Source organism: Myotis nattereri (assembly GCF_964212035.1).
Source record: "Myotis nattereri genome assembly, chromosome: 11".
Classification (NCBI taxonomy): domain Eukaryota; kingdom Metazoa; phylum Chordata; class Mammalia; order Chiroptera; family Vespertilionidae; genus Myotis; species Myotis nattereri.
In genome coordinates, this window is record NC_138086.1 from 36,533,295 (window position 1) to 36,560,638 (window position 27,344).

Genomic DNA, 27,344 nt, shown 5'->3' on the forward strand with positions numbered 1-27,344 from the left:
GAATTTTTACTGTGCACATTAGCTTTTAAATTAAAAGTTAATTTTAATTAACACACTATCAGATGGAGAATAAAAATCCACCCAAAGCAGGCCCTTCAGAAAGTGGATGGCAGGGTCCCCACTCGGGATCCTTGCTGCCTGGGAGAGGTCCATCTTGAGTGGCATCACCTTGGATAGCGCAGGGGCAGGGCTCACTATAGGACTCTCCTGGGGCCAGCGTTGGAGGCTGGGATGACTCCTAGCTGAGGGGCTCTTGGTGCCCTGGGAGCTACCAGACTAGGATGAAGGAACCAGATACTTTCTGCCCTCTAATTTAGTCACGAAACCTCTTTGGGAATCAGCTCCTTGAGGGCAAAATATACACGAGTATATTGATCACTCAATAGTGATCTCTCCCTATCTTTATACTCTTAACAGCCAAAAAAAAAGTCTTATTTCCAATTATTTAGATTATGAAAAGCTTGATTTTCTGCATATGCCTTTGAAAAGCAGAACACTGCTCCCTCCCCACAAAAAAACAATGTTTTAGAGGGTCCCTTCTGCTCTAATAAAACTCCACTGAATTTGCTTAATTTCTCAACTAGTTTTAAGATTTGCCTCCTTCAAAAAGAATGAAGGAGAAAAATCCCAGTTAGTTGGGTTCCAGTCGCATGGAGGCTTTCCTGTCCAAAGCCACAATGCAGAACCCTCCCTGTGAACATGCAGTCTGCAATCTGGACACCTTTTATTTAATTTCAAGAATTCCCTTTGCATGGCAAACAGGGGTCTGAGGAAAGCCAAGCGGTGCGGGTGAGGGAGGAAGCAGAGCGCTCACAAATGTGGTGCCAGGTGCAGGCTGCCCACTGTGCTCCCGGATGGGAGAGAAGTGGGGTGGATGGGCGGTGCAGGAAAAGTCATTCTCAACACAAACAAGGGTCCTGGGGCATGCCACCCCACCCCAGTGCCTGGCCATGCAAGACGCAGAAATGGAGACGGTGGCCCCTCAGGACCATGGAGCATTGCACCAACACAAGGGAGTCCTCTGGGCGCCTCCTGAGGCGCCTGCAGGGTCTGGAGCAGAGGAGGTCTGTGTCCACGTCCATGTCCGTGAGCATGGTCAGTTAACAGATAGCACCGGTTGGGAGGCTCAGGGCAGGAGAGAGACTGAGGCTCTCGGCCTCTAGCACCCACTGCCTGGCCCTCCTGGGAAGAGATTCACTTCCTCGATGGCAGCCCCTGCAGCATGAGCCTTGCTCTCACCCTTTGGCTCTGGGGAAACTGGAATAAATCATCAGGGTGAGCTCTGACCCAGGGCACCAGCTGCCTCTGGAGGGCCGGGTCACTACTGTGTAGTAACAAGATGGGTTGCACCAGGTTGAGGGACTAGAGGTGGGAGGGACGGGCTGGGGGATGGGCTCTGGGCCCCAAAAGTGCCCACATAGGAAGAGTCTTTCGGAAGCACATCCTGAGGCATTCTGTCGCCCATCTGTTCCCTATTCCCAGTAACCCCACGAATTGTCCCCGGTGGCTTCTGGTTACTTTTGGTGGGTCAGGGGCAAGGGAGAGACCAGGAGAGGCAAGGCCAGAGAGGTCTGTCTCTCAACCACGGGAGGTAGGCAGTGTGTGTGGTGGGGACACTGCGCTGGGTCAGGAGCCCTGGTCCCAGCTCTGCCGCTCTTCTGTAATCTGGGCTAAACCATCTGGCCTGCACCTCCTTTCCTTGGTTACCGAGTCAGGCAAACCCTACCCCCACCTACCACAGAGGGATAGGCTAAGGGTGAAAATAGATAACGGATAGAAAACACGTTTAAAAAAGTATAAAGCGCTATTCAAACGCGAGGCAGTGTTGTCGTCATGGAGGTGGCATCCCTTAGCACATCCCTCAGCTCACACCTTTGCTTCCTCTTGCAGCGTCTCGGCCTTGGGACCTGATTTCCTGATCTCGGGCTTCCGAGACTCCCTGGCTGCTTCCCTTGATCACAATCTGTGACCCCAATGGCCAAATGGGCACTCCGGGTGTCTGCGGGCGTGCGGGAAGCCTCTGGCCTCCTCACTGTCCCTCCCGCACCTTCCCTGCGGGAAGCCGCTCAGCCGGCCCCTTGATCCACCTAGGAGATGAGCTGGGCCGTCCATTCAGGCTGGACAGGTCTAGGGGACCCCTGTCCAACTCTTGGGGACCCTGTTTAGAGTGTAATTCCTGTTCCCGATTTCCAGCGGGTGGCAGGTGGAGGGAGGGAAGGCGCACTGGGAGCCACAGCAGGATCGAGGGTCGTCAGGCCGCCCCCAGGCCCTCCGCACCCCTGCGCCTGCCGCTGGCCCTCCCTCCCCCAGCCCAGCCCTAGTCTCGGTCAGGCGGCGCCTGCAGGGGCCGCGGGGCGCCCAGGCCAGGGCCCCCGCTGTGCACACGCAGGTGGTCCTTGAGCGACTCCTTGTAGCGGAAACTCTTGCCGCACTCGCCGCACGTGTAGGGCCGCTCGCCCGTGTGGATGCGCTGGTGCTTGAGCAGGTTCTGCTTGCGGATGAAGCTCTTGCCGCACAGCGCGCACTGGAAGGGCCGCTCGCCCGTGTGCAGCCGCTGGTGGTTCTGCAGGTGCTCCTTGCGGCTGTAGGTCTTCTCACACTCGGAGCACTTGTAGGGCCGCTCGCCGCGGTGCGTCATCTGGTGCCGGATGAGGCCCGAGTGGCAGTTGAAGCTCTTCTCGCACTCGGCGCACTCGTAGGGCCGCTCCTTGGTGTGGCTGCGGTGGTGGATGATGAGGCTCTTGCGCACCCCGAAGCTCTTGCCGCACTCGGGGCACGAGTAGGGCTTGCTGCGCGCGCCCTGCAGGAGGCCCCGCCGGAGCCCGCCCCCCGGGCAGCAGCTGCCGCAGCCCCCACCGCCCCCGGGTCCCCCGCCTGCGCCCCCGCCGCTGCCAGCCTGCGCCCCGCCAGCCGGGCCCCGCTCCCCAGCCAGTGCTGGGAAGCTGTCATCCAGCAGCCCGGCCGCGCCCCGGCTCAGGGGGCCGCCGGCATTCTCGGCCACCGGAGGTGGGGGCAGGCTGGGCTGAGCGGGCTGGGGCGGCTGGGCCGGGGCCGGGTTCTTCACCAGCAGCAGGTTGTCACCTGGGGAGGAAGAGACAGAAATGACACCGACAGTGCTCTGACCAGGACCCCACACTGTCCCTGCGAGGGGTCCAGGTGCTTAACGTATTCAAGTTGAAAAGCTTGTCTAGAGGCCAACAGGAATGGGCTGTGGGGAGCTGGGACCATACCTACCCTCCCAGGTGAGTCATCTTTCTACCAGGCAAGCTGCCTTCCGACTTGTACAGCAGCCTGGTCAGCTGGGTGGGTGTGTGAGTCCCATCCTGAGGCCTGACCCCACCTGGACCCTGACCACGTGTGCCTGGGGCCCCGTACCCCAATGTGGAAGTGGCTGCCCAGCCCGCCTCCCCAGGAAGCCTGTTCCTGCTCCTGCAATGATGCCTTTTTCGTTGCACCCCCATGTCTCAAGGACAAGTTCCCAGTTTTCCTGTACGGTGAGGCACAAAGTCCAGGCTGAGCATCAGAGCAGTGACCTTTGACCCAGGATTCCGCCTAAGGAACTACTCCCTCTGCAAACTGGAGTCTTTTCATCTCTCTACCCTCCATCACCTCCCCAACCCCCAGCTGGCAATCCTTTCCCCTGGAGGTCCCCCTCCCCCACTCAGGGGCAGTCCATGGAAGAAGAATAAAGGTGAAGCTTGCACCCTGTCCCCCACCTCTTGTGGGCATCCCTTTCTCTCCTCTGCCCAGGACCCATCTGCTCCCTGGAGGCGACTTTTCAGGCCACATCTGCCACACTCCTACCCCCATGCTCGTCAGTATCTGAAGCCCATTCTCCTTCTATGTCACCCCTAAACAGACTGGGCCCAGCCTGTTCTCTCTATGCCAATCACAACTGACCAGCAAACAACAAAGAGCCCTCTCCAAAGGACAGTGGCCAGAGCAGAGGTAATGCTCAGGCCTCAGTCAGCACGTCCAGGACAATGCCTGCGGCCTCGCTGCTCCTTCTACTCCAACCTGCTCCCCCCATTCTTTCACGGGCGTTTCCCAGAGGACCCTGAGGACACCACTTACACTAAACCTCCATCTCAGGGACTGTTTCCCTAGAAACCCAACCCAAAACAGCCCTAATGCTACTCTGACCATTCCGCAAACGCAGTGTGAGCACCGGGCTGCTTTTGTCTCCTTTGTTCTCCCTTCCTGACCCAGCTTAGCTCTGTGGTCAGCGCTGCGGTCACTCACGGTGAAACCCCCTCACCCTCTGTCCTCTGTTCTGCCTGCAACCGGAACCCACTGCTGCGTCCGGCCTCAAGCAGCTGAGGAGGGCTGGAGAAGTCACTCATGTGTCAGAAGGGCCTCCACTCTGAATTAAGTTTGTCTCACAGAGAGTGGGATGTGCTGACCTGGGTTTGAAATGGCCCTTCAGGTCAGGAATGACTTGTGTCCTCGGCTCTTACATGGATTTTAAGCTCTTAGAGGGTGTCAGGAATATGGATTCAACATTCCCATCAACCAGAAGAGGTGACGGTACTGGGTCTGGCCAGGAACGCTACCCTGATGCTAAGAGTGTTAAATCCCCATGAACATATGCCTAAGGTCACTGGTTAATACGTGGAGCTTCAAAAAATGCCCAGGAGACCCAAACTGAGTGAGACGTTTGGTCAGAAACCTGTTGGTGGTGATGGTGGTGGGGGGAATCCCCTCTCTCTACTCGAGCTTCAGGATCTTCACCAGTGACACGGGGGTGCCAGCTCAGGGCTGGCTCCGGCCAGTGCTGTCTAGACGTGAGCCATCAACTCCTGTCAGCTCTGTCCCAGCCCACTCTCCTTTCCCTACTGTTATGGGCTAAATTATACCTCCCTCCCCTCTCCCACACCAAAAACTATAAAAATCTGAACGCCCAGGACCTCAGAATTCAACCTTATTTGGACATAGGGTCCTTGCAAATGGAATTAGTTAAGATGAGGTCCCACTGGAGGAGGGTGCCCCTGATCCAATATGACTGTGTCCTTATGAACCTGGTGAACACACAGATGCCATGTGAAGACAGAAGACTAGGGTGACACACTCACAAGCCCAGCAACACCAAAGATTGCCAAACACAAGAAGCTGGGAAAGGCAAGGGAGGATTCCCTAAGCTTTCAGAGAGGGTGTGGCCCTGCCCAACACTTGACTTCAGACTCCTGGCCTCCTGACCTGTGAGACAACACATTTCTGTTTTTTAAAGCCACCCAGTGTGTGGGCCTTGAAGACAGCCCTAGGAAACGAACATGCCTCCCAGCCTGCAAAAGGAAAGGGGACTGCCTCTGGCACAGACTGACGGAAGGCTGCCTGCCCCAACAGAGCATCGCCTTATCAGGGGGTAGGCTGAGGGAGCAGCCATCCCTCTGGACAAACACCCAGGGGCCCCGGGGGCGCCGCACGCAGCACTTACTGGGGCCAGAGTCTAATCCCAGCTCTCCTTCCATTGAGTCGCGAGGGCCCCACGGGTACGGCTGCTCCTCCTGCTTGATCCATGACAAAATGTCATGTGCTGAGATCAGAGACTCTGTTCGTGGAAAGAAGGCAGTCTTAGCATCTGTTCATTTCTGCTGAGCATCCCATCAAAGGCTCGAAAACCATCACATGCAAAGGCTGCAGCTCCAGCTCTCGGGGCAAGTGGCGGTTTTGGTATCAGTTTCATTTACTGGCAGTCCTCCCCCCTCATGCCTTCACAAACGGGATATCACTGTGCTCACTACATTTCCCGGTGGTCAGGGAGGAGGAGGCTTGTCCCAAAGTGTGTGTGGCGGCAGAGCCAGGATTAGAACCCAGGTCTCCTGACTATGCCCACTGAGCCCCAGAACAGCCTGTAGGTCCAGGACAAGCCAGAGGGCAGCCTGGTCTCTGAAGGCCCACAAGACAGAGGGATGAGAGGTGGAACTTAAAGATCAGCGATGGGGGAAGCCGTGAGCAAAGGTCGTCATAAGAACTGCACTCTTGCCGAAACCGGTTTGGCTCAGTGGATAGAGCGTCGGCCTGCAGACTCAAGGGTCCCGGGTTCGATTCCGGTCAAGGGCATGTACCTGGATTGCGGGCACATCCCCAGTGGGAAGTGTGCAGGAGGCAGCTGATCGATGTTTCTCTCTCATCGATGTTTCTAACTCTCTATCTCTCTCCCTTCCTCTCTGTAAAAAATCAATAAAATATATTAAAAAAAGAAAAAGAAAAAAAAAGAACTGCACTCTATCAGGAAGGCTTGGCTTTCCCTTCTGCCCTGGAGCCTCTCAACCTCCCCATTGTAAAGCTGTAGAGTTGGTCTTCTCTTCCTGGTATGCAGGGGCAGGGTCAAACTTTGGGGTCATAATTACCAAATGAGATGACACTGGAGTTCTCCAGGTCTGCAAGCACATGTCAACACACACACACACACACACACACACACACACACGCCCAAGGCAGGTAGGGCGTCCCAATCATTATTTTATGTTTTCCTTTATGCCTAGACCCTCCCTAGAAGTTTTCCTGGGAGACATCTAACTAGTATTCACTCAAGAAAAATTCCAGAAAGTGTAACTATACATTTACAGACATATACACAACTTTTAAAAGCCTTTTCGGTTATATTTATTGTTTAAAAATCGGTGCTGAAGTAATTTTAGTATTAGTTACATTAACACAGTAAATTGTCAATTAATGACTCCTCTAGAAAAACACTTTCCACTTTCTAAACTCTGTACAAAGTTGCAGCCCAGCTGGAGTGGCTCAGTGGTTGAGTAACCTATGAACCAGGAGGTCACAGCTCGATTCCTGGGTCAGAGCACATGCCTGAGTTGCAGCTCGATCCCCAGTAGGGAGCATGCAGGAGGCAGCTGATCGATGATTCTGTCTTTTTATTTTTTAATATATATTTTATTGATTTTTTACAAAGAGGAAGGGAGAGGAGAGTTAGAAACATCGATGAGAGAGAAACATCAATCAACTGCCTCCTGCACACCCCCAACTGGGGATGTACCCACAACCAAGGTACATGCCCCTGACCGGAATCGAACCCGGGACCCTTGAGTCCGCAGGCCAACGCCCTATCCACCGAGCCAAACCGGTCAGGGCCCATGATTCTGTCTTATCATTGATGTTTTCATCTCACTCTCACTCTGTAAAATGCTATATAATAAAAGCCTAATATGCTAAGTGGCCAGTCATCTAGTCATCTGTTCAACTAATCAAAGCATAATATGCTAATGATATGCTAAGGCTACTCAACCGCTCGCTATGATGTGCACTGACCACCAGGGGGCAGACAGTCAAATGGTCAGCCAGTGGCTATGATGTGCACTGACCACTAGGGGCAGACTTCTGACTGGTAGGTTAGCTTGCTGCTGGGGTACAGCAGATTGGGACTGAGCGAGATGGGTAGGACATGCCCTGGAGCTCTCTTGCAGTCCCTCCCCGGCTGGCCAACCTCCCGTGTTCCTCCCAGGCCTCGATCCTCCCAGGCCTCGATCGAGCACCAGTGGGGTCCCTCGGCTTGGCCTGCACCCTCTCACAATCCAGGTTGAGGAAAATCCCCTCCCCAGTGCACAAATTTTGTGCACCGGGCCTCTAGTCAATAATAACAAAAAACTCAGCAGCCTTGTCCTCCCAGTATTCCAGAGCACCATGCTCACCTGAATTGGGGTCCGTTGGAATATCTCTCTCTGCCAAGTCCTGCTGATCCCACACGCACGGGTTCTCCTCCTGTTTGATCCGGGACAGGAGGTCCTGGGCAGAGGCTGGCGAGTCTGCAAGTGGGAACAGACCAGCAAAGGTGTCAGGGGACACAAAAATGCCCACAAGTCTTTGCTTTGAGTAAATCTCTTACTACATGCAGTTGTGTCTTTTTCCTACAAATTGGGTGTAACTAACTTATGATAATTAATTAGAGGTTTAAGTCAGCTTGGCCTCAAATACTGGAGCTTTTGCTGCAAATAAGTGGATTCTATTGGGGAATGATGTAACAGTGACTTCAAGAGTAAGTCCTTCTGTGCTTGGGAACTTAACTCCTTAGAGGAGATTCATGCTCAGGTACTGAGTACTATGAACTAAGTACTGAGCACCACCATAGAAGCAGCTATTCCTCATGTGGGGATTTTCCAGGAAAAATCATACCTTCTCGGAAGCCTTTTATCTCAAACATTTTAGTGGGCTATTTCTAAGATGTATTCTACATCTCCTTTCTTCTTCAGAGGCCATCACACCTCATTTACCCTTCACTGCCCTCTCATCTCTGAAAGATCTCTCTGAAGATAGCAATGCTGCAGTGTCGTGGAGGACTGCGTGACAGGGCTTTTCTCCACTCAGCCTTTGTCACTTGCTTATGGATGGGAGGCTCTGACAAAGGGGATGAAGTTTGTGAGCTCCAATCTGTGGATTAGGAGAGCTGCCGTATGCTAACATATTGGGTGATGCCTCATTTTATGATTCCTGGCCTTTCACACCACATTCTGTTGCTTGGCCTAACCTCTGAATGTTTCTTACTTCTTGCTCCCAGGACCTTCTGGGAACAGGGAAGTAATAAACAATGTCCAGATATTTGGCCAAACATTCTAGAGGTTGCCGTGAAGGTATTTTTTAAAGATGAGATTAACACTGAACTCAGTAGACTTTGAGTAAAGCAGATTACCCTCCATAATGTGGGTGGGCCTCATCCAATCAGTTGAAGGCCTTAACGAAAATGCTGGCCTCCCCCGGGGAAGAGGAACTGTGGCCAGCAGACCAGGTCTCCAGCCTGATAGCCTACCCTGCAGATTCTGGATGTGCTAGACTCTACAGTCACAGAAGCCATGCCTTCAAATCAATCAATCAATCAATCAATCAATCTGTTCTCTTTCTCTCTACAGCCACACCCCCACACACACCAACACACACACACCCACACTCCCCCCCCACACACACTCCCCCCCCCACACCCCCCCCCCCCACACACACACCCCTATAGGTTCTCTGGAGAACTTCAACACACATGTGCTCTAACAGAGTTCTCACACAGAGTTCAGCTGCAATGCCATCTAAGAGGAACTCCCCAGACTACCCCACAGGACTGCAACCGAGCTGGTGCCTGGAGGCCACAGCCCATGAATATCTGTATGAAACAGTGAACACTCTTCCTGGTCAGGAGCAGGTCTTACGGACCGACACATTCCCCCATCCACACAGCCTCATAAAGTGCTGCCCTAACCTCGCTTGTCAAAAGGAATAGTTAAAAACATATTACAAAGGACAGAAAACCAAACTAAGCCCAGATGTGCTGGCAAATCATCATGCTGTGTGCCCCGTCTGTGCCCCAGGGGAAACCCTGTCTCTCCATCCATCCTGGACATACAGCTCTTCAATTTCCAGCTCAGGTAGACAATGCTGGGACCTGCAGACCCTGCTGAACCTTTCCTCTTCCTCCCTGGTGTGGGCGGCTACTGGGCTCACTCACCGGTAATGGACTCCGTGGGGATAGCTCTTTCCTCCAGGCCCCGCTGACCCCGGACACACAGGGCTTCCTCACGCTTCACCTGAGATGCGTCTTGTGCAGGCACCAGAGGCTCCGCTCCTGGGACATAAAATCATATCATTTAGTGTCTTTTTTCTGAATGACTGTCATCTGGATGTGCTCTTGGGGTCAGGAGCAGGGGCGAGCACAGGGAGTCTCGGGATCCTGCAGGCAACTATGGGGAACCCCAATGAGCAGAAGTCCTAGGAGCAGAGACATTCAGCGGTTAGGCCAAGCAGTGGTTCTCAACCTGTGGGTCGCGACCCCTTTGGCAGTCGAACGACCCTTTCACAGGGGTCGCCTAAGACCATCCTGCATATCAGATATTTACATTAGGATTCATAACAGTAGCAACATTACAGTTATGAAGTAGCAACGAAAATAATTTTATGGTTGGGTCACAACATGAGGAACTGTATTTAAAGGGCCAGAAGGTTGAGAACGACGGGGCCAAGCAACAAAATGTGGTGTGAAAGGCCAGGAGAGAGTTCTAGAAACAGCCCCACGCCGGGCTGGGTGCTAATCAGGATTAGTCTGACCTTCGTGTAGGAGGAGTTCATTGGTCCTGTTTGTCACCCGAGTCAGAAAGAGGTGGCCAAATATACACACTCATACTCCAATGCACCCTCTCACACAGGCATATAATTAGCAAGAACTTAGACTAGGCAAAGAGCTGCAACCCAACCCCCCATAATGCACAGCATGGCATCCTTACACATAACAGACAGGACAAGACCCTGACATCTGACAAGAAGGCATTTTCCTCCTGCGTTGTCCTATGGCTTGACGTACCAGCCCCGGCAGGAGACAGCTCAGGCAGCAATAAAGAGATTAGAGGAGCAATCGGAACATGTGGTCCTGGTCTGAACTCTGCCCCAGCCCAGTAGATGAATCACTTGACTTCTCTGGCTCTGCCTGCTCATACCACCCATAAAACGGACACAGTGGTCCCTGCCCTACAGGCACATTGATGGGCCATAACTCAGTGCTGTCACTGTGAAAGGCTGCCTCGGCCGCCGACCTCAGACGGTTGTAGGTTCTAGGTATTCCAGCCTAAGCATCTTTGCCACAAGCATTTTCACTGCACAACTAACAGGCCATATGGCAGTTTCGGCCATAATAGATAAAAATAAGAAAATACAAGAGAGAGACATAAAAAGGATGCAATAAAACATGAAAATCTAAGCAAATAAAAAATCCCCAAAATAAACAAACAGAAACAGACTCATAGATACAGAGAACAATTTGATAGTTGCCAGAGGGAGAATGGGTTGGAAGGGTAGTTGAAAAAGGTGAAGGGATTAAGAAGTACAAGGCAGGAGAGAAACCAAGATGGCGGCATAGGTAAACACCGGAAATTGCTGCCTCGCACAACTACTTCAAAATACAACTAAAAGACAAAACGGACATCATCCAGAACCACAGGAAGGCTGGCTGAGTAGAAATTCTACAACTAGAAGGAAAGACAAAAGCACACTGAGACTCAGAGGAGGTGCGGAAGTAAAGTGCAGAGGTACGGAGGCGCATGTGGAAAGGGCTGGCAACTGAGGATGCGGCTGTCTTTTTCGATCGGGAGGGAGTCTCAAGCTCCCGAGTGCTCTGAACTCCAGTTCCAGGCGAGTCTCTGGGGACCCAGACTCATACGGGAGAAACTGGACTGTCGCGCAACGGGCAGAACTCGAGGGCAGCTTTTTCTCAGAGGTGCTTATAGCGATTACTGGGACACTGAGACCCGGGGCCTCTTAGGGTAGGACTGAGGAGCAGCCATAGCTGTTTGCTCCGCCCTGTTGATTCCCTGAGACCCCGCCCCACCCAAGCTGTGCACAGAGGCTTTTGCATATGAAAGGCCTGGCCCTTTGCAATCTGAAAATTACCTAACAACCTGCAGCTGGGTCAAAGAGACCCAGAACTTCCAAAAGAAGGCCCAAGGCCCCACAGCAGCTTGCATTGCTTCACAGCTGGGCCTTATCTGGGCACCTCCAAAACCCAAACAAAGAAGAGGAATCTGCAGATCTCTCCATAGCTCCTGCTGGGTAGCCTCAGGAAGAGGCTAAATCAGCACCTCCTCCCGCCGAAACCGGTTTGGCTCAGTGGATAGAGCGTCGGCCTGCGGACTGACAGGTCCCAGGTTCGATTCCGGTCAAGGGCATGTACCTGGGTTGCAGGCACATCCCCAGTAGGAGATGTGCAGGAGGCGGCTGATTGATGTTTCTCTCCCATCGATGTTTCTAACTCTCTATCTCTCTCCCTTCCTCTCTGTAAAAAAATCAATAAAATATATTAAAAAAAAAAAAAAATCAGCACCTCCTTAGAGATTCAAGAGCCAGTGTACCCAGTGGTCAGAGTGGGACCATCCAGATTACAACTCCTCAGATCCATAAGGGAGACACTCAGGGGGCAGACTCAGTGAGCACCAAAGCCCCACTGAAGCAAGTCTTGCCCCAGAGGGGTGTTTCCAGCACAGAAGTTCTCCCACAGTAGACACAGCTGATTCTCACAGCCAATTGGCCTGGAGGTCAATTCCTCCAAGTGATACCTGCAACAATCAAGGTTTAACTACAATAAGACTGTGCACAAAGCCCACAAAGGGGTGGACCAAGAGTGTCTAACTCAGGTAATTGGGGAGGCTGAGCCACTGGGCCCTCCAGGACACCTAGCACACAAAGCCACTCTATCAACACAGGGAAGCATTAAAAATGCGGAGACAAAAAAAAAACAGGACACAAATGACAGAAACAGAGGAAAGCAAACTACTGGATATAGAGTTCAAAACCACACTTTTAAGGTTTTTCAAGAATTTTCTAGAAACCGCCGATCAATTTAGTGAGACCCTCAAGAAATCTAGGGAGACACTCGAGGTTATAAAAAAGGACCAACTAGAAATTAAGCATACACTGACTGAAATAAAGGATATTATACAGAGTTCTAACAGCAGACTAGAGGATCGCAAGAATCAAGTCAAAGATTTGAAATACGAAGAAGCAAAAATCACCCAACCGGAAAAACAAAAAGAAAAAAGAATCCAAAAATATGAAGATAGTGTAAGGAGCCTCTGGGAAAACTTCAAGCGTACCAACATCCAAATTATGGGGGTGCCAGAAGAAGAGAGAGAGCAAGATATTGAAAACCTATTTGAAGAAATAATGAGAGAAAACTTCCCCTACCTGGTGAAAGAAATAGACTTACAAGTCCAGGAAGCACAGAGAACCCCAAACAAAAGGAATCCAAAGAGGACCACACCAAGACACATCATAATTAAAATGCCAAGAGCAAAAGACAAAGAGAGAATCTTAAAAGCAGCAAGAGAAAAACAATCAGTTACCTACAAGGGAATACCCATATGACTGTCAGCTGATTTCTCAACAGAAACTATGCAGGCCAGAAGGGAGTGGCAAGAAATATTCAAAGTGATGAATAGCAAGAACCTACAACCAAGATTACTTTACCCAGCAAAGCTATCATTCAGAATTGAAGGTCAGATAAAGAGCTTCACAGATAAGAAAAAGCTAAAGGAGTTCATCACCACCAAACCAGTATTATATGAAATGCTGAAAGGTATCCTTTAAGACAGGGGTCCTCTAACTTTTTAAACAGGGGGCCAGCTCACTGTCCTTCAGACTGTTGAAGGGCCGGACTATAGTTTAAAAAAAAAACTATGAACAAATTACTATGCACACTGCACATATCTTATTTTGAAGTAAAAAAAAAAAAAAGGGAACAAATACAATATTTGTATTTGCATGTGGCCCGCGGGCCGTAGTTTGAGGACCCCTGCTTTAAGAAGAGGAAGAAGAAGAAAAAGGTAAAGATAAAAATAATGAACAATAAATACACTTCTATCAACAAGTGAATCTAAAAATTAAGTGAATAAATAATCTGATGAACATAATAAACTGGTGAATATAATAGAATCAGGGGCATAGAAAGGGAGTGAACTGACTATTCTCTTGGGGGAAAGGGGTTTGGGGGATGCAGGAAGAGACGGGACAAAAATCGTGCACCTATGGATGAGGACAGTGGTGGTGGGGTGAGGGCAGAGGGTGGGGTGGGAACGGGGTGGAGGGGAGCTATGGGGGGGAAAAAAGAGGAACAACTGTAATAATCTGAACAATAAAGATTTAATTTAAAACAAGAAAAAAGAAAGTAAAAAAAAGGAGTATAAGGCAGTACTTACAAAACAGTCGTGGGATTTAAAATACAACATAGGGAATCTACACTAATAAAAGACAAACATGCAAATTGACCATACTTTTGCTATGCCTTAAGCCACACCCACCAGCCAATCAGAGAGGCTATAGGCAAATTAACCCAACCAAGGTGGTGGTTAATTTGCATATACCTGCTGGGACCGAGGACTGAAGACAACGTGGAAGCAAAGCGCTACCGAAGAGAGCAAAGTAGAGGCGGCGGAGACAGGAACGGAGCCAACGCTGCAGAGGCAGGAGGCGGGAGGGGAAACCCAGCCACGCCAGCTGGGAGCAGGAGCGAAGCCCGCCTCATCGGCTGGGAGCGGGAGGGGAAACCCACCACAGCGGCTGAGAGTGGGAGGGGAAACCCAGCAGGAGCGGCTGGGAGCGAGAGGGGAAACCCAGCAGGAGCGCTGGGAGCGGGAGGGGAAACCCAGCAGGAGCACCTGGGAGAGGGAGGGGAAACCCAGCATGAGTGGCTGGGAGCAGGAGGGGAAACCCAGCAGGAGCGCCTGGGAGAGGGAGGGGAAACCCACCATAGTGCCTGGGAGCGGGAGGGGAAACCCAGCAGGAGCGGCTGGGAGCGGGAGGGGAAACCCACCATAGCGGCTGAGAGCGGGAGGGGAAACCCAGCAGGAGTGGCTGGGAGCGGGAGGGGAAACCCACCACAGCGGCTGAGAGTGGGAGGGGATACCCAACAGGTGCGGCTGGGAGCAGGAGGGGAAACCCAGCCGCAGCAGCTGAGAGCGGGAGGGGAAACCCACCACAGCGGCTGAGAGCAGGAGGGGAAACCCAGCCGCAGCAGCTGAGAGCGGGAGGGGAAACCCACCACAGCGGCTGAGAGTGGGAGGGGATACCCAACAGGTGCGGCTGGGAGCAGGAGGGGAAACCCAGCCGCAGCAGCTGAGAGCGGGAGGGGAAACCCACCACAGCGGCTGAGAGCAGGAGGGGAAACCCACCACAGCAGCTGAGAGCGGGAGGGGAAACCCACCACAGCGGCTGGGAGCGGGAGGGGAAACCCACCACAGCGGCTGGGAGCGGGAGGGGAAACCCAGCAGGAGTGGCTGGGAGCGGGAGGGGAAACCCACCACAGCAGCTGAGAGCAGGAGGGGAAACCCACCACAGCAGCTGGGAGCGGGAGGGGAAACCCACCACAGCGGCTGGGAGCGGGAGGGGAAACCCAGCAGGAGTGGTTGGGAGCGGGAGGGGAAACCCAGCAGGAGCAGCTGGGAGCGGGAGGGGAAACCCACCACAGCGGCTCGGAGTGGGAGCGAAGCCCGCCTCAGTGGGTTTCACTCCTTTCCCTGCTTCGCTCCAGCCGCAGGAAGCCCTATTCTTGCAGGAATCTTCCTGCAACGGGCCTCTAGTATAGTCAATAATATTCTAGCCCTGGCCAGTGTAGCTCAGCAGAGCATCAGCCTGCACCACTAAGGATTACAGGTTTGATTCCATGTCAAAGGCACATTCCTAGATTGCAGGTTCAATCCCTGCCCTGGTTGGGGCTCGTGTGGGAGGCAACAGATAGATGTACATCTCTCTCTCTCTCTCTCTCCACCCTCCACACACACACACCTCCGGCCCCACCTTCTTCCCTCTGACCCACTCTCTCTAAAAAGCAATGGAAAAAATATCCTTGGGTGAGGATTAAAAAAATAAAAATAAAATTCTAATAATCATGTATGGTGTCATGCGGGTTCGAGGTTTGTCGGCATGATCACTTAGTAAGTTACATGATGTCTAATTACTGAGGTGTACATGTGAAACTAATATTGTATGTTAACTATAATTGAAAATAAAAAATGCTTTAAGAAGAAGGAAAAACTCTCTGGTAAACACTGAAAAATTGTAAATATATATATAAATAATAATTCAATACAAGAGCTATGGAATCATAAAAATTGACCAGTTAACCCAAAGAAGGCAAAAAATGTAGAAAAAAATAAATGAAGAGGCCCTGGCCTAGGGTAGTTCAGTTGATTAGCGCATCACCCTGACCCACCAAGGTTGCGGGTTCAATCCCCAGTCAGGGCACATACAAGAATCAATCAATGAATGCGTAAATAAGTGAAATGTAAATGAATATTCCCCCCCCCCCCAAAAAAAAAGATTTAATAACACGAACACTGTGAGAACCTTGTCAATGCAGATGAAACCAAACTGACAATCAGCTTAAATACGTGAAGCCTGTCAAACATAAACCAAAATGTCAGCCGGTTATTTGATCTTTTGTGGTGAAATTGCCTATGGCCAATTGTGTGGCAAAACATATGTGGCAAAAATGCTTGCAGCAAAGATGCTTACAATAAAAATGCCAAACACAGGCACGGACAGGTGAGTGATATGCTAAGGCAGAGAATGCAGTTAGAGCACAGATTTCACCTGGTCCAACACGGCTTAGGAGAGCTGCAGCCCCGAGAAGGGACCTGCAGGGCACAGTGGAGCGGGAAGCCTAGCACCTCCCACCCCAGTGAAAGCTGACCAGGGGTGATGCTGCAGGAGCTGGGTTTCCTTCTTGAGTGAGGAAACAGCCTTAGGGGTAAGAAGTCCGCCTGTGATGTGGGGGTCTGTGTGAGAATGGATGACGATACTGGAGATGACACATGGGCAAGAAGCAGCAGGCCCCCAGCAAAACTGCCCGTCCATGCACACTCCCTTTCCACCCTCCCATGGGGCTGCCCCCAGGTCTCAGGCCTCTCACTGCAGGTCACAGTCAGGCCTGGGATGCTGCAAGCCTGCCTGGTCCCCTTCTCTCTCCCCAGCTTGCCTGGGCGTCCAGAGCCGCACGGCTCTATCCCAGCACCCTGGTGGGCTTTCAGGCCCTGAAATCTCTTCCTGTGAGTGGCCACTGAATTTCAACGGTGGCAGAACTGGCCCCACAAACAACTCAAAAGAAGCCCCTGCTGCCGGGCCAGAAGTTCAGTGGCTGAGCGTGGACCCAGGCATCCAAAGATCACCAGCTCATTCCTGGTCAGGGCACGTGCCTGGGTTGTGGGCTCGATCCCCAGTAGGGGGTGTGCAGGAGGCAGCCGATTGATGTGCTTCTCTCTCATTGATGTTTCTCTCTTTCTCCCCCTCTCTCTAAAAATAAATTTTAAAAAAGAAGCCCCTGTTGAACTGAGGCGAGGCGGGGGTGGGGGGGGTCGGGGTAGGGGCAGGGCTTGTCTCCTGCCCTATCCTGGGCCTGGGGTTTCTTTTCTAGCTGCCATCACCTGTGTCAGGATCCATCAGGATTTCTCTCTCTTCTGGGTTACGCTGCTCCCACACGCAAGGCTCTTCCCTGGGCTCAGCTTGGGATGGGGCCTCTGGCTTGGGCCCAGGACCCTCTGCGTCTGGAATGAGTTGGAAGGAAGGAAAGACTGAGTGAAGCTGAGCAAGGGGTTATGATCCAGGGCGTTGGCAGAACTCTCCCCTCCCCCCTGCTGAGTGCCCCTGTTGGTGGTAGCCGTTATGTGAGCACGTCAGGTAATCAATCTCTTAGGAGGAACCTGAAAACGAGTCCATAGATACCCCAATTTCTGGTGTGGAAATAGCTAGTCTCGGAAAGCCAACAGCAGGCCAACTGTGGCTTATCCAGGCTGCTGGGATGTAGCCCTTCCGACCGTATCCCAAAAGAGTGGTGGCATTCGATTCTATGATCAGCCCTGTTCCTGGATTTTTCATTCTCATCCGATTAGGAACCATTCTATCTCCTGTGCATTATAGAAACAGCCTGGCCAGGTAGTGTGAACATGGGCTGAAAGCACGTCATGCCCCTCGGTAGGACCGTGGCCACGCAGGCGGGAGGGGTGCTCACCCAGGGACATGAGGGTTTTGTAGTTCTCCTTCACAAGGTTGTTGTAAAGCTCCTTCTGCCATCCATCCAAGTTCTTCCACTCGTCCTCAGAGAAGTACACAGCAATGTCGACAAAAGTCACCGGAACCTGGGCCAACAAGAGTTTTAGTCTGCACCTCCCCTTGCCTCCCCTTCTCAGACCTTGGGGCCCATGTGACCCTGGAGCCCGGCCTTTGCTCTCCAGGGCTCCTCGTCCTCCTAACCCAGCCTGCTCCATTTCAATGGGATCAGTCCATTCTGTTCCTACCTTTGCTTCCAGAACAATGATGGTCAACACTGGCTTCTTTTTCTTTTTTTAAGCATTTACCGTACCCTCTGTAATTTCACTTTTAGGTTACTGGGTTCATGAAGGCAGAGCTGGAGGAGTCACTGTGCTGCTTTTGGCGCTCAGGGAGATGGGGTGTGGTCAGTTCTGAGTGGGTATCGGTGAGCCAAACACAGTAAAACCCTGTTATAAAACCTGTATTTCTGGTCAGGTCACCTCTGGGCACACAGTGACATTTTTGGTCACTACCCATGTAATAGCTAAAGGCATGCGAGGAAGCCCAGGATCGCCACCTGCTTTGTTCACAGCTATGTCCCAAGCTAGAAGCACAAAGTTTGAAATCAAGACATTTGCTGAATGTGCTGAATTGCGGTTGCCAATACCAGGAAGTTCCACTGTAGCCTGAGTCACCCACCATCTACTGTCAGTCCCTCGTTATCCCAGGCAGTCTAATCTGTTATCTAAGCTGTTATTTCAGTTTGACAAGGATACTTGTCTGTCACTCACCAGCATGGCCTCACCTGGGACTGAATCGTTCAAAATGGTTTCACTTCCATGATTTTAATAACAGAACTTCCCTTCTCTGACCACAGAGCCTTACCTCCCACCACTTTCACATCCCTAATGGACCAGCCTTTCACCCTCTCTCTGAAATTCAACCCCTCAGATCTCCCCCAGGCTCTAAGCCTAGTCCACCAGTCTCCTACCTGCACATACAGAGCCACCTGTGTGCAAATGAGAGACAGCCCTCAGGTTTCCACTCACTGGTGCACAGTGTGGTGGGTGGGCAATGTCCTCCCATTAATTAGGAATGCCAGCCTGTGCACCAGTGCTCACAGCCCTAAGGGCCTCCTGCACAGGCACGATGCACACACCTACATGCTGATCACAGCTCACCAGCCATCTTGAGAAACAGACTCCCTGGACCCTCAAGAGACTTGGGTGAGTCCCCAGTTTGGAACAGCCAATGCAGACCACTTTCTTCATTTTGCTTCCCTGCTGCTGATAAAAATCACAACATTCTGCGGTGACGCCCAGTGCATTCATATCCCTTGCCTCAGGCTGCTCCCTGAGAGGCTTCTTTCAAACTCTACCCCACGTTCCCCAGTCTCTCCTTGATCTCGGGGAGCTGTTGGCAAGCTCCCTTTTCCTTGCCCTTCTCTTTCTTGCCAAGCCAAACCCCTCCTCATGTGCCCTTCATTTCTCCTCTCCCTCCTGCCTGGGAAACCTAACCCAAATGGCCATTCAGTCCCCCCTCCACTGGCTTTCCCTCCAGGGTCATCCAACCCAAGAAGAACCCCACTCAACTCTGCTACCGCAACCAACTCTACATTCTCCTTTCACCTGAAACATATAAGACACAGTCTGTGCTCTCTTCTTCACAACTCACACACCCTTGAACCTCTTAATGTGTCTCTATTAACCCCCACTCTGGAGCCCACCCTGGGGGCCATCGGTGGTCTCCTGCTGTTAACCTGCACCCTTTTTTTTTTTTAAAAAAAATATATTTTATTGATTTTTTTACAGAGAGGAAGGGAGAGAGATAGAGAGTTAGAAACATCGATGAGAGAGAAACATCGATCAGCTGCCTCCTGCACATCTCCTACTGGGGATGTGCCTGCAACCCAGGTACATGCCCTTGACCGGAATCGAACCTGGGACCTTTCAGTCCCCAGGCCGACGCTCTATCCACTGAGCCAAACCGGTTCCGGCAACCTGCACCCTTTTAAAGGTCCCACCACCTTGGTGTAATTTTTCTCCTGCTTGGTTTCCACAACGATGCTGCCTCCTGCCCTCGTGGCTCATGTCTTCTTTACAGCTTCCTTTTCCTCCCCCAAGACCCAAGGTCCTGCCCTTGCCCTTCCCTGTTTCTTCACTCTTCCCTTGGCAATTTCATTCTTTTCACAACTTCAACGGTTACCTCTTTGTAGACGACACCCTTCAATTTTCGTTGCTCCCTTCATACTTCACATTTCGACACTCTTCTGAGTGGCTCCATTTAATCATCTTTTAAATACCTCAAACTAAACGTATCCAAAATCAAGTTCATTATTTTTTTGACATTCCATCTCCTCTGTCTCACTTCACCATTTCTGTGGACTGTCAACATCCTAGAACCATATTCTCACAGCTGGAAATTCTCACAGTCACTTTTGAAAACTTCACTATGTCAGGATACAACAGAAGTCTGAGACATGGCCCGAGCCTACAGTCTAGCTCAGGGGTGGGCAAACTTTTTGACTCAAGGGCCACAATGGGTTCTTAAACTGGACCAGAAGGCCGGAACAAAAGCATGGATGGAGTGTTTGTGTGAACTAATATAAATTCAAAGTAAACATCATTACATAAAAGGGTACGGTCTTTTTTTTTTTTTTTTAATTTTATTCATTTCAAACGGGCCGGATCCAGCCCGCGGGCCGTAGTGTGCCCATGGCTGAGCTAGATAGATAAAAAGCACCCACAAATTATCCGCAAACCAATGAACAGACAAAACAGAATCTAAGAGGCATAAAGGATCTGTGAGCCAACAGCCTTCCTTGAATCTGACAAACAGGATGCAACCAGCAAAGCCAAGAGTCCACAATGAATTACAATAATTGCTAGCAATATGAACTTATATTCTCATAGTGCTTTTTATGGTTGTGGGGGTTTCAAATATGTCCATATATTTTTTGACAGTCCCTTAAAAAAAGCAGAGCCTACTTCTCTCCCCCTTGAGTGTGGGCAGGATTTAGTGACTGTCTTCTAAGAAATAAATGAAAAAGTGATAGCGTATGATTTCCGAGACTAGGTCATAAGAGACACTGCAGCTTCCATTCTAGTCTCTCTCTTGACTCACTCACTCTGAGTGAAGTCAGCTGCCATGTCAGGAGGATGCCCAAGCAGCTCTGTGGGGAAGCCCAGAAGGGGAGGAACCCAGGCTTCCTGTCAACAGCCAAATGAGTGAGTGATATTGGAGGCAGACCCTCCCACCTCAGTCAGGCCTTCAGTCAATAGCTTCATGAGACTCTGAGCCAGAACCACTCAGCTAAGCTGCTCCTGGATTCCTACCCCACAAAAGGGGCAAGATTTTTTTAGGCTGCTACATTTGGGGGTAACTTTTTACACAGTAATAGATAACTAATACATAGTGTTGTCCCATCAGCAAAACCAACAAATCCTCACAACTCCATGCACTAAGCATGTTATCACCTTCGTTTTCCAGAAGAGAGCACAAGCTCAGAGACCAGCTGGAAATTTCCCAGACTAGTATTCATTTAAACTTCACTTCTCTCAAAGGAAGGATCGAGGATGCTCAGCAATAGCAAAACACCTACTCGACCAATGGTAAGGAAACCAGTACATATGAAGCTGAGATCCAAACCCTAGTCCTCTGATTGCAGACCCCACACCATTCCATCATTCTGTGATGGCACACGTCAACTCCGGGGTCCTAATACTGATCCAACGCACAGAACACACCACAAAGCCACGTAAGGACAGAGCACCGAGGTCAACCATAAAGCACCGTGAGAGGTGCTGGTTGTGCTGGGCAGGCACTGTAGAAGCCATACTGAAAACCAGTTTCGTGGACTGCGGTGGCAGGGACGGCCTTAGGGAGAACCAGGCCACTACTCCAACTAGGTTCTATGAGGGCTCAGTTAACCTGTGTCTAACAGCTCCTCTGGCGAAATCACTGGGCGTTGCCTCTGCAGATACAGACATAGAAGACCCGGTCCCGTACATGGGAGTGTGAGCTCTCCGGCTGGAGTCACTCAGTAAGGATTTTTTTGCATACCGACCGACTAGGCACAGAGACACAACAGTGAAACAAGCAGACCTGACATTGTGGTCAGAGAGAACCGACCAAGAAGATAAAAACAGGAGTCAATATTTAAGATGCCTGGTGGCGTAAGTGCTCGGAGAACATGAGAGCAGGCAGAGAAAAGAGCGTGCTGGGGTTGGGGAGGCGTGGCTCCCTGGGCCACAGAAGGGCACATGATCCAGTGATACTGAGCAGACCTTGGCGGAAGTGACAGGGAAGGAAGGAACTTTTCAGTGGAGGGAAGTCCCTCAGGGGGATGGACAGTGTGATGGCAGAATGGTAAACGGCCACTGTGCCAGGAAGAGGTGGGCAAAGGGGTGGAGTGGAGATAAGGTCAGAAAGGTGGTCAGAGAGAGACAGCCATTGGCAAACCAGGGGCTTAACGCTGAATCAGACGGGAAGCCAGGTGAGGGTCTTAAGCAGAGGGTAATATGACTGCCTGATATTTGAAAAGGACCACTCTGGCTGCTCTGCTGAGGACAGGTCATGTGGGCTGGGGGACAAGGACAGAGACAAGGAGCGCAGGCACGCGGCCATGGCAAAAACCAGATGAGAGATGAGGGTGGTGGGAGTGGTGGAGGTTGCAGGAATGGTCAGACTATGGATGTTATTTTGAAGAAAAATCAGATGGTATTTACTAAATACTGGAAGGTGGTGTGAGAAAGAGGAAGGAGTGTGACCCCAACGCTTCTGTCTTGAGCAAGTGGAAGGATGTAGTTGTCTTCCCCAGAGATGAGGACAACTTTGGGCAGAATAGGTGTCAGGCAGAGAGAGCGTCAGATCAGGTAGGTCATGTTAAACCTAAGATATTTACCGACACCCCCAGGGAGATGCTGAATGTGAATCGCATTCAAGGAAGTGTGGGCAAGGTAAAGAGCAGGAAGAAATGACAATGTTCGGGAGCTGACAGCACACAGATTGGGTTTAAAACCCTGAAACTGGATGAAATCGTGAGGGAGGGAGTGTAGAAAATGAGCTGAAGGTCAGACAGAACCCTGCCCACTCCAAACATAAGAAGTTGGGAAAGGAGGTGAAACCAGGGAGGAAGAGAGGAGCAGCTAGTGAGGTGGGAAAAGAACCCCGAGATGTGGCCTGGAAGCCACAGGAAAGGTGTCTCAGGGAGGGAGAGGTCACCTCCAGGAGATGCTGCGACGGGCCAGGAGGAGGAAGGCTGAGAACCGGCCACTGGCTTTAACACTATGAAGGGCATGAGGGCTCTGGCAAGACCAGGAGGATGGAAAGGTGGTAGCAGAGCCTGATGGGGTGGGTGCCAGGGAACATGATCCAATGAACACATTAAATGAGACCACGGAGGATGCAGCAGCAGAATCCAGTGAGAAACTTGACAGGATGGATGGCCCAGTTTCTTCCACAGAGAAATTGCAAGAAAAAGTGAAGGAGATGGAAGAGGAACCTACAGATTCAAAAAAGACTTAGGAGACAAAGCAATCACAATGAACAGACCAACAAACAAATGGGGGGTGGGGGGATTACAACATTTTTTAAAGAACCGGAAACGTGAACACCAATTGGATATTTGAGGAGGGTGAAGCATTTGCTGTGGTGGTAATAATATTGAGATTATTCATTTTTAAAAGGAGTCTTTACCTTTTAGAGCTACATAGAGAAATATTTATAAACACAATAATTAATGTCTGAGATTTGCTTCAAAATCAAATGGGAGAAGGCGATGGGTAGGGATTTAGATGAAACAGGATTGGCCAAGAGTTGATCATTATTGAAACTGGATGATGGGTTTGCGAGGTTTCATTATACTCTTCTAGCGACTTAATTTTCTACAATACAAAGGTTAAAAAGGGAGGGAAAGAAAGTGGAGAAGCAAGAACTGGAGACATACAGACCAGTCGAAGGAATTCTGCTCTACAGCAGAGCTGAGAATCTAGGCACTAACTGGAGGGAAATGCAGGGGCCAGGGGGATTTTCGATGGCACAGCTGGCCAGTCCCAGAAGAAAAGGGGGACATGCTGGAGTGACTTCCCGGAGTAAGTGACAGGGGACAGGGAGCCCATGGGAACAGAACAGGCAGAGTGCACAAGGCGGACGGACGGATGAATGCCGTGGCTGCACGTGGACGTCACCTGTGAGTGACTCCAGTTTTTCAGTGGACTAGAAACCAGGGCCATGGACAGAAAGTGAGGTGTTGATGAGCCACGATTCGAATGGGAACCGGAGCATGAATTCCCTGCGAATGGAATAGGAACTGTGAGAGGGGACACCGGAGGGTAGTGGTTATGACTTTCAAGGGATTCCAATCAGCGTGGTTTGGGTCTGTCTCTAGCCACGTTCAGACGAAAAGCATACACAAAGATAACCAACGACAAATGGTCACTCGGTGCCAAGTGGAAAACCCAAGCATGAAAGCTTCAGGAATTTGCAGACACCCAGACATCTCAGGGAGGGGAAAGGTCAAGGACAGAAGCATGCAGACTCTGTGGGGACTGGGAGGAGGCTACCTCCTGGAGGGAGAACGTTCCACCACATACCTTGGGGACCTCCCCCTTGCTGCCGGGGGGCAGCCGCAGGACCCAGAAGTTCCTGTTCCTCAGCAGGTTCTCCATGTTCTCCAGCCGCCTCTGCAGCAGCCCGTACTCCTGCAGCAGGGTCCCCAGCACGGCCCACTTGCTCTCCATGTGGTTCCCGAACTCCACGGCCGTCTTCTCGCAGTCGGCCAGCTTCTTCTCGGCTGTCCCCGTCCGTCCCTCCAGATTTAGCAGCTGGCTGGCCTGGGCATCCACCTTCCTCTCCACAGCTTGAATGGCGGCCACCACGGTCCAGAGGGAGATCTCGGCCGTGGGCAACTGGGGCTCTCTCATCACACGGTCAGGGAAGACGGGTGCCCTGTCTGGGAAGGGCGGGAACTGAAAAGGCATAGGTCGCCGGGCATCCATGTCCCATTCTTGAGCCTGGGTGCAGAGGGAGAAAATGACAACCTGGGATGAGACGCTGTGTGGCGGGGGAGAGTGGCCTAAGAGCCCAACGAAATCAAATGCCACAGATTCCCATTCCTCTGCCAAGCCCCTGCCTCTCAGGCTATGGTGTGCATGAATGTCCCCAGCAACAGCTCGAGCAGCCACCCACCCAACCTTCCCATTTCCAACCAGTCAATCCGGTCACTAGTTCACCCATTTTGAGCTTTGGCCTAAAATGTCACATATGACTTCCTTTGAACAGAACAGCTACTTTCCTCAAGGGCTAGACTTAATGAAGAACTCTTTTCTTCTTTTTTTATTAATTTCAGAGAGGAAGGGAGAGGGAGAGAGAGACAGAAACCTCAGTGATGAGAGAAAATTACGTATTTGTTGCCTGCCTCCTGCACGCTCCCCACTGGGGATCGAGCCAGCAACCCGGGCATGTGCCCTGACCAGGAATAGAACCGTGACCTTCTGGTTCATAGGTTGTCACTCAATCACTGAGCGACACCAGCCAGGCATGATGCACTGTTTAGGGTGGCCTCATGTTTTCTGTTTCAAGGTGAGAATTTTCATGTAAGTCAGTGGTTCTCAACCTTGGCTGCACATTAGAATCACCTGGGAATCTTTTTAAAATCCCAATTTCTGGGCCTCATCCTCCGGAAATTCTGTTTCTTTGTTACTAATGTTGTGGCCCCACCCCATAACAAAGAAACCGAATTTCCGGAGGATGAGGCCCAGAAATCGGGATTTTAAAAAGCTTCCCAGGTGATTCTAATGTGCAGCCAAGGTTGAGAACCACTGCTGTAAGTCACCTGACTCTAACCTTCCCAGCAAACTCTAAGCAGGTTAGGGCCACTATGATGATCTCCGCTTTGAAGACAGGCAGCCGGTCCTTCTACAGCACCTGGTTTCATCGCCACCTGGAGCGAGCGACTCTAGGTGCGGCTGCAGGTAACGAAACACAGTTCAGGTCAGTGGTGCTGACACCGTCCCAGCAGAGTCGCACCAGGGGGGACACCAAGCAGCCCAAGCGAGAGAGCAGACGAGCAGCCTTTTTTCCATATATAACTACTGGTTCAGATTCCTTCCAAAATGAGAACAGGTTTGCCAAAAAAATGTCACTCTCTGAGGAGGGGAGGAGGAGACATCCCTAAGAGGAAGAGAAGACCTCTCAGCCCCCTCCCTGCCTCCGGGGGAGGGGTACCCCATGGGTGCAGGCTGAGAGCTGAATGGATCCTATGACCAAGTGAGGTTGGTGACCATTCACAGGGGACCTGGGAACTGGCCCCACACCGGACCAGCACCCAGCAGTTACTGGGCAACAGCGGGTCTAATAGCGGCCTCTCCTTGCCACCAGGGACAGGAAGAGGTGTCATCTTCTGTTCTTGCTGCTGCTGCTGCTGCTGAAGTGGCCTCAGGCTGGGCACAGTGGAGACCTGTTGCTTAGAGGTGACCTGGGCAGGCCTGGGGCAGGCATGCCAACTGCCCTCTCTAGCTTGGAGCAGCTGTGACGGCCACAGAGGAACACCCCACAGCTTCCGGGAAATCACTGGCACAGGAGGAAGGGGACCAGGCCTCTGGGCCCCAGACCCGGCTAAGAGACAGTGGTATTTCCATCCGAGCTCTGCACACGGGCTCATTTAGGCTTCCTTCCTGCCTGGCCCACAGAAGGCAACAAGGGCTAACCGTGGAAGTCGGGGAAGTCACCAGGCCCAGCTAACTTTTCCGCGGTTTGGAGACCTAAAACTGAAGAATGATCAGACACAGCACCCGGCTGACCGGTCAGAGCCGCTGAGAGAACCAGGCCATCAGCTGGGGGGCTCTGGGCGCCCCAGGCCTGCTCCCAGGCTCTCCCGCGGGCCTCTGGCCCGTGCACACAAGCCCGGCGCACTGGCCCCCAGCCTCGCCCGCCTGCTGAGGTCCCCGCGGGGCTTTCGGAAAAGAAGGGCGCCTGCTCGCCACCCCACGGACGCGATTTAACTGGTCTGGGATGAGGCCTGGGCGGCAGGAGTCTGAGAGTTGCTCAGGTGATTAGAATATGCAGCCAAGTTTGCCAACCGCAGGAGGGAAGGCAAAGTCACCTCTCCATGGCCCCGTCACGCCCGGTGCAGGGAAAAGTGAATGACTCGTTACACTTGGTGGAAGACGGTCATAGGTTTAAAACAGCTTTTCGTCCCGGTGGCTACAGCGTAACCCTGCGGAGGCGGCCCAGGCGCTACCAGCAGACCCTCCGGCCCCCGCAGAGGGGAGCCGGGCCGGGTGCGGGTCCCCGGACCACGCGCTCCGGGCCCTTGGGCCCCGCGGAGCCTCCTCCCGGCGCCGGCACTGGGCCCGGCGGCACGCGGCCTCGGGGGCCTGCAGCTCTGCGGCGCGGCCCCGGCCGGCCAGGGTACCGGGATCGGGGCCGGGCCTGCCTCGGGGCCCGCCCGCCACCGGAGCCCGCCCGCGCCCGACCCGCCCGGGGCCCCGCTTCCGCGCCCGGGCCCCCCGGTGCTCGCAGCCCCGCCCCCACGGCCAGGCGGCGCGGCCATGGCGTTGGGCTGGGGCTGCACCCACCTGCATGGGCGGCATTCCCTCGGCCATTTCCCCGCGCAGCGCCGGATCCTGGTGGCAGACCTCCTCCGGGGGCAGAGCCTGGGCCCAGCTCCAGCTCCCGCTGTCCAGCCCCAGGCCCTGAATGCCCAGCTGCTGAGGCTGAGGCCGTGTTGACACAAACTGCATCCTGGGAGTGCTGTTCCCCGCTCGGGCCGGCCAGGGAGAAGAAGAACGTTCCGCAGGCGCCTTCCCCCTCGCCGGCGCCGGACAGCTCCATCTACAGCCCGT

The 27,344-nt window shown here is 52.2% G+C and overlaps 1 protein-coding gene across 1 annotated transcript; it reads right to left on the reverse strand.

Moving 5' to 3' along the window:
• On the reverse strand, positions 1-27,344 carry ZNF282 (zinc finger protein 282). Its single transcript, XM_081102729.1, has 8 exons — positions 27,078-27,344; positions 24,093-24,512; positions 17,480-17,606; positions 16,896-17,015; positions 9,443-9,559; positions 7,647-7,760; positions 5,435-5,548; positions 1-3,081 (listed from the first exon to the last, which is right to left on the reverse strand). Exons 1-8 carry the CDS (start codon positions 27,240-27,242, stop codon positions 2,318-2,320), a joined length of 1,941 nt encoding a protein of 646 aa, XP_080958855.1. The 5' UTR covers positions 27,243-27,344; the 3' UTR covers positions 1-2,317.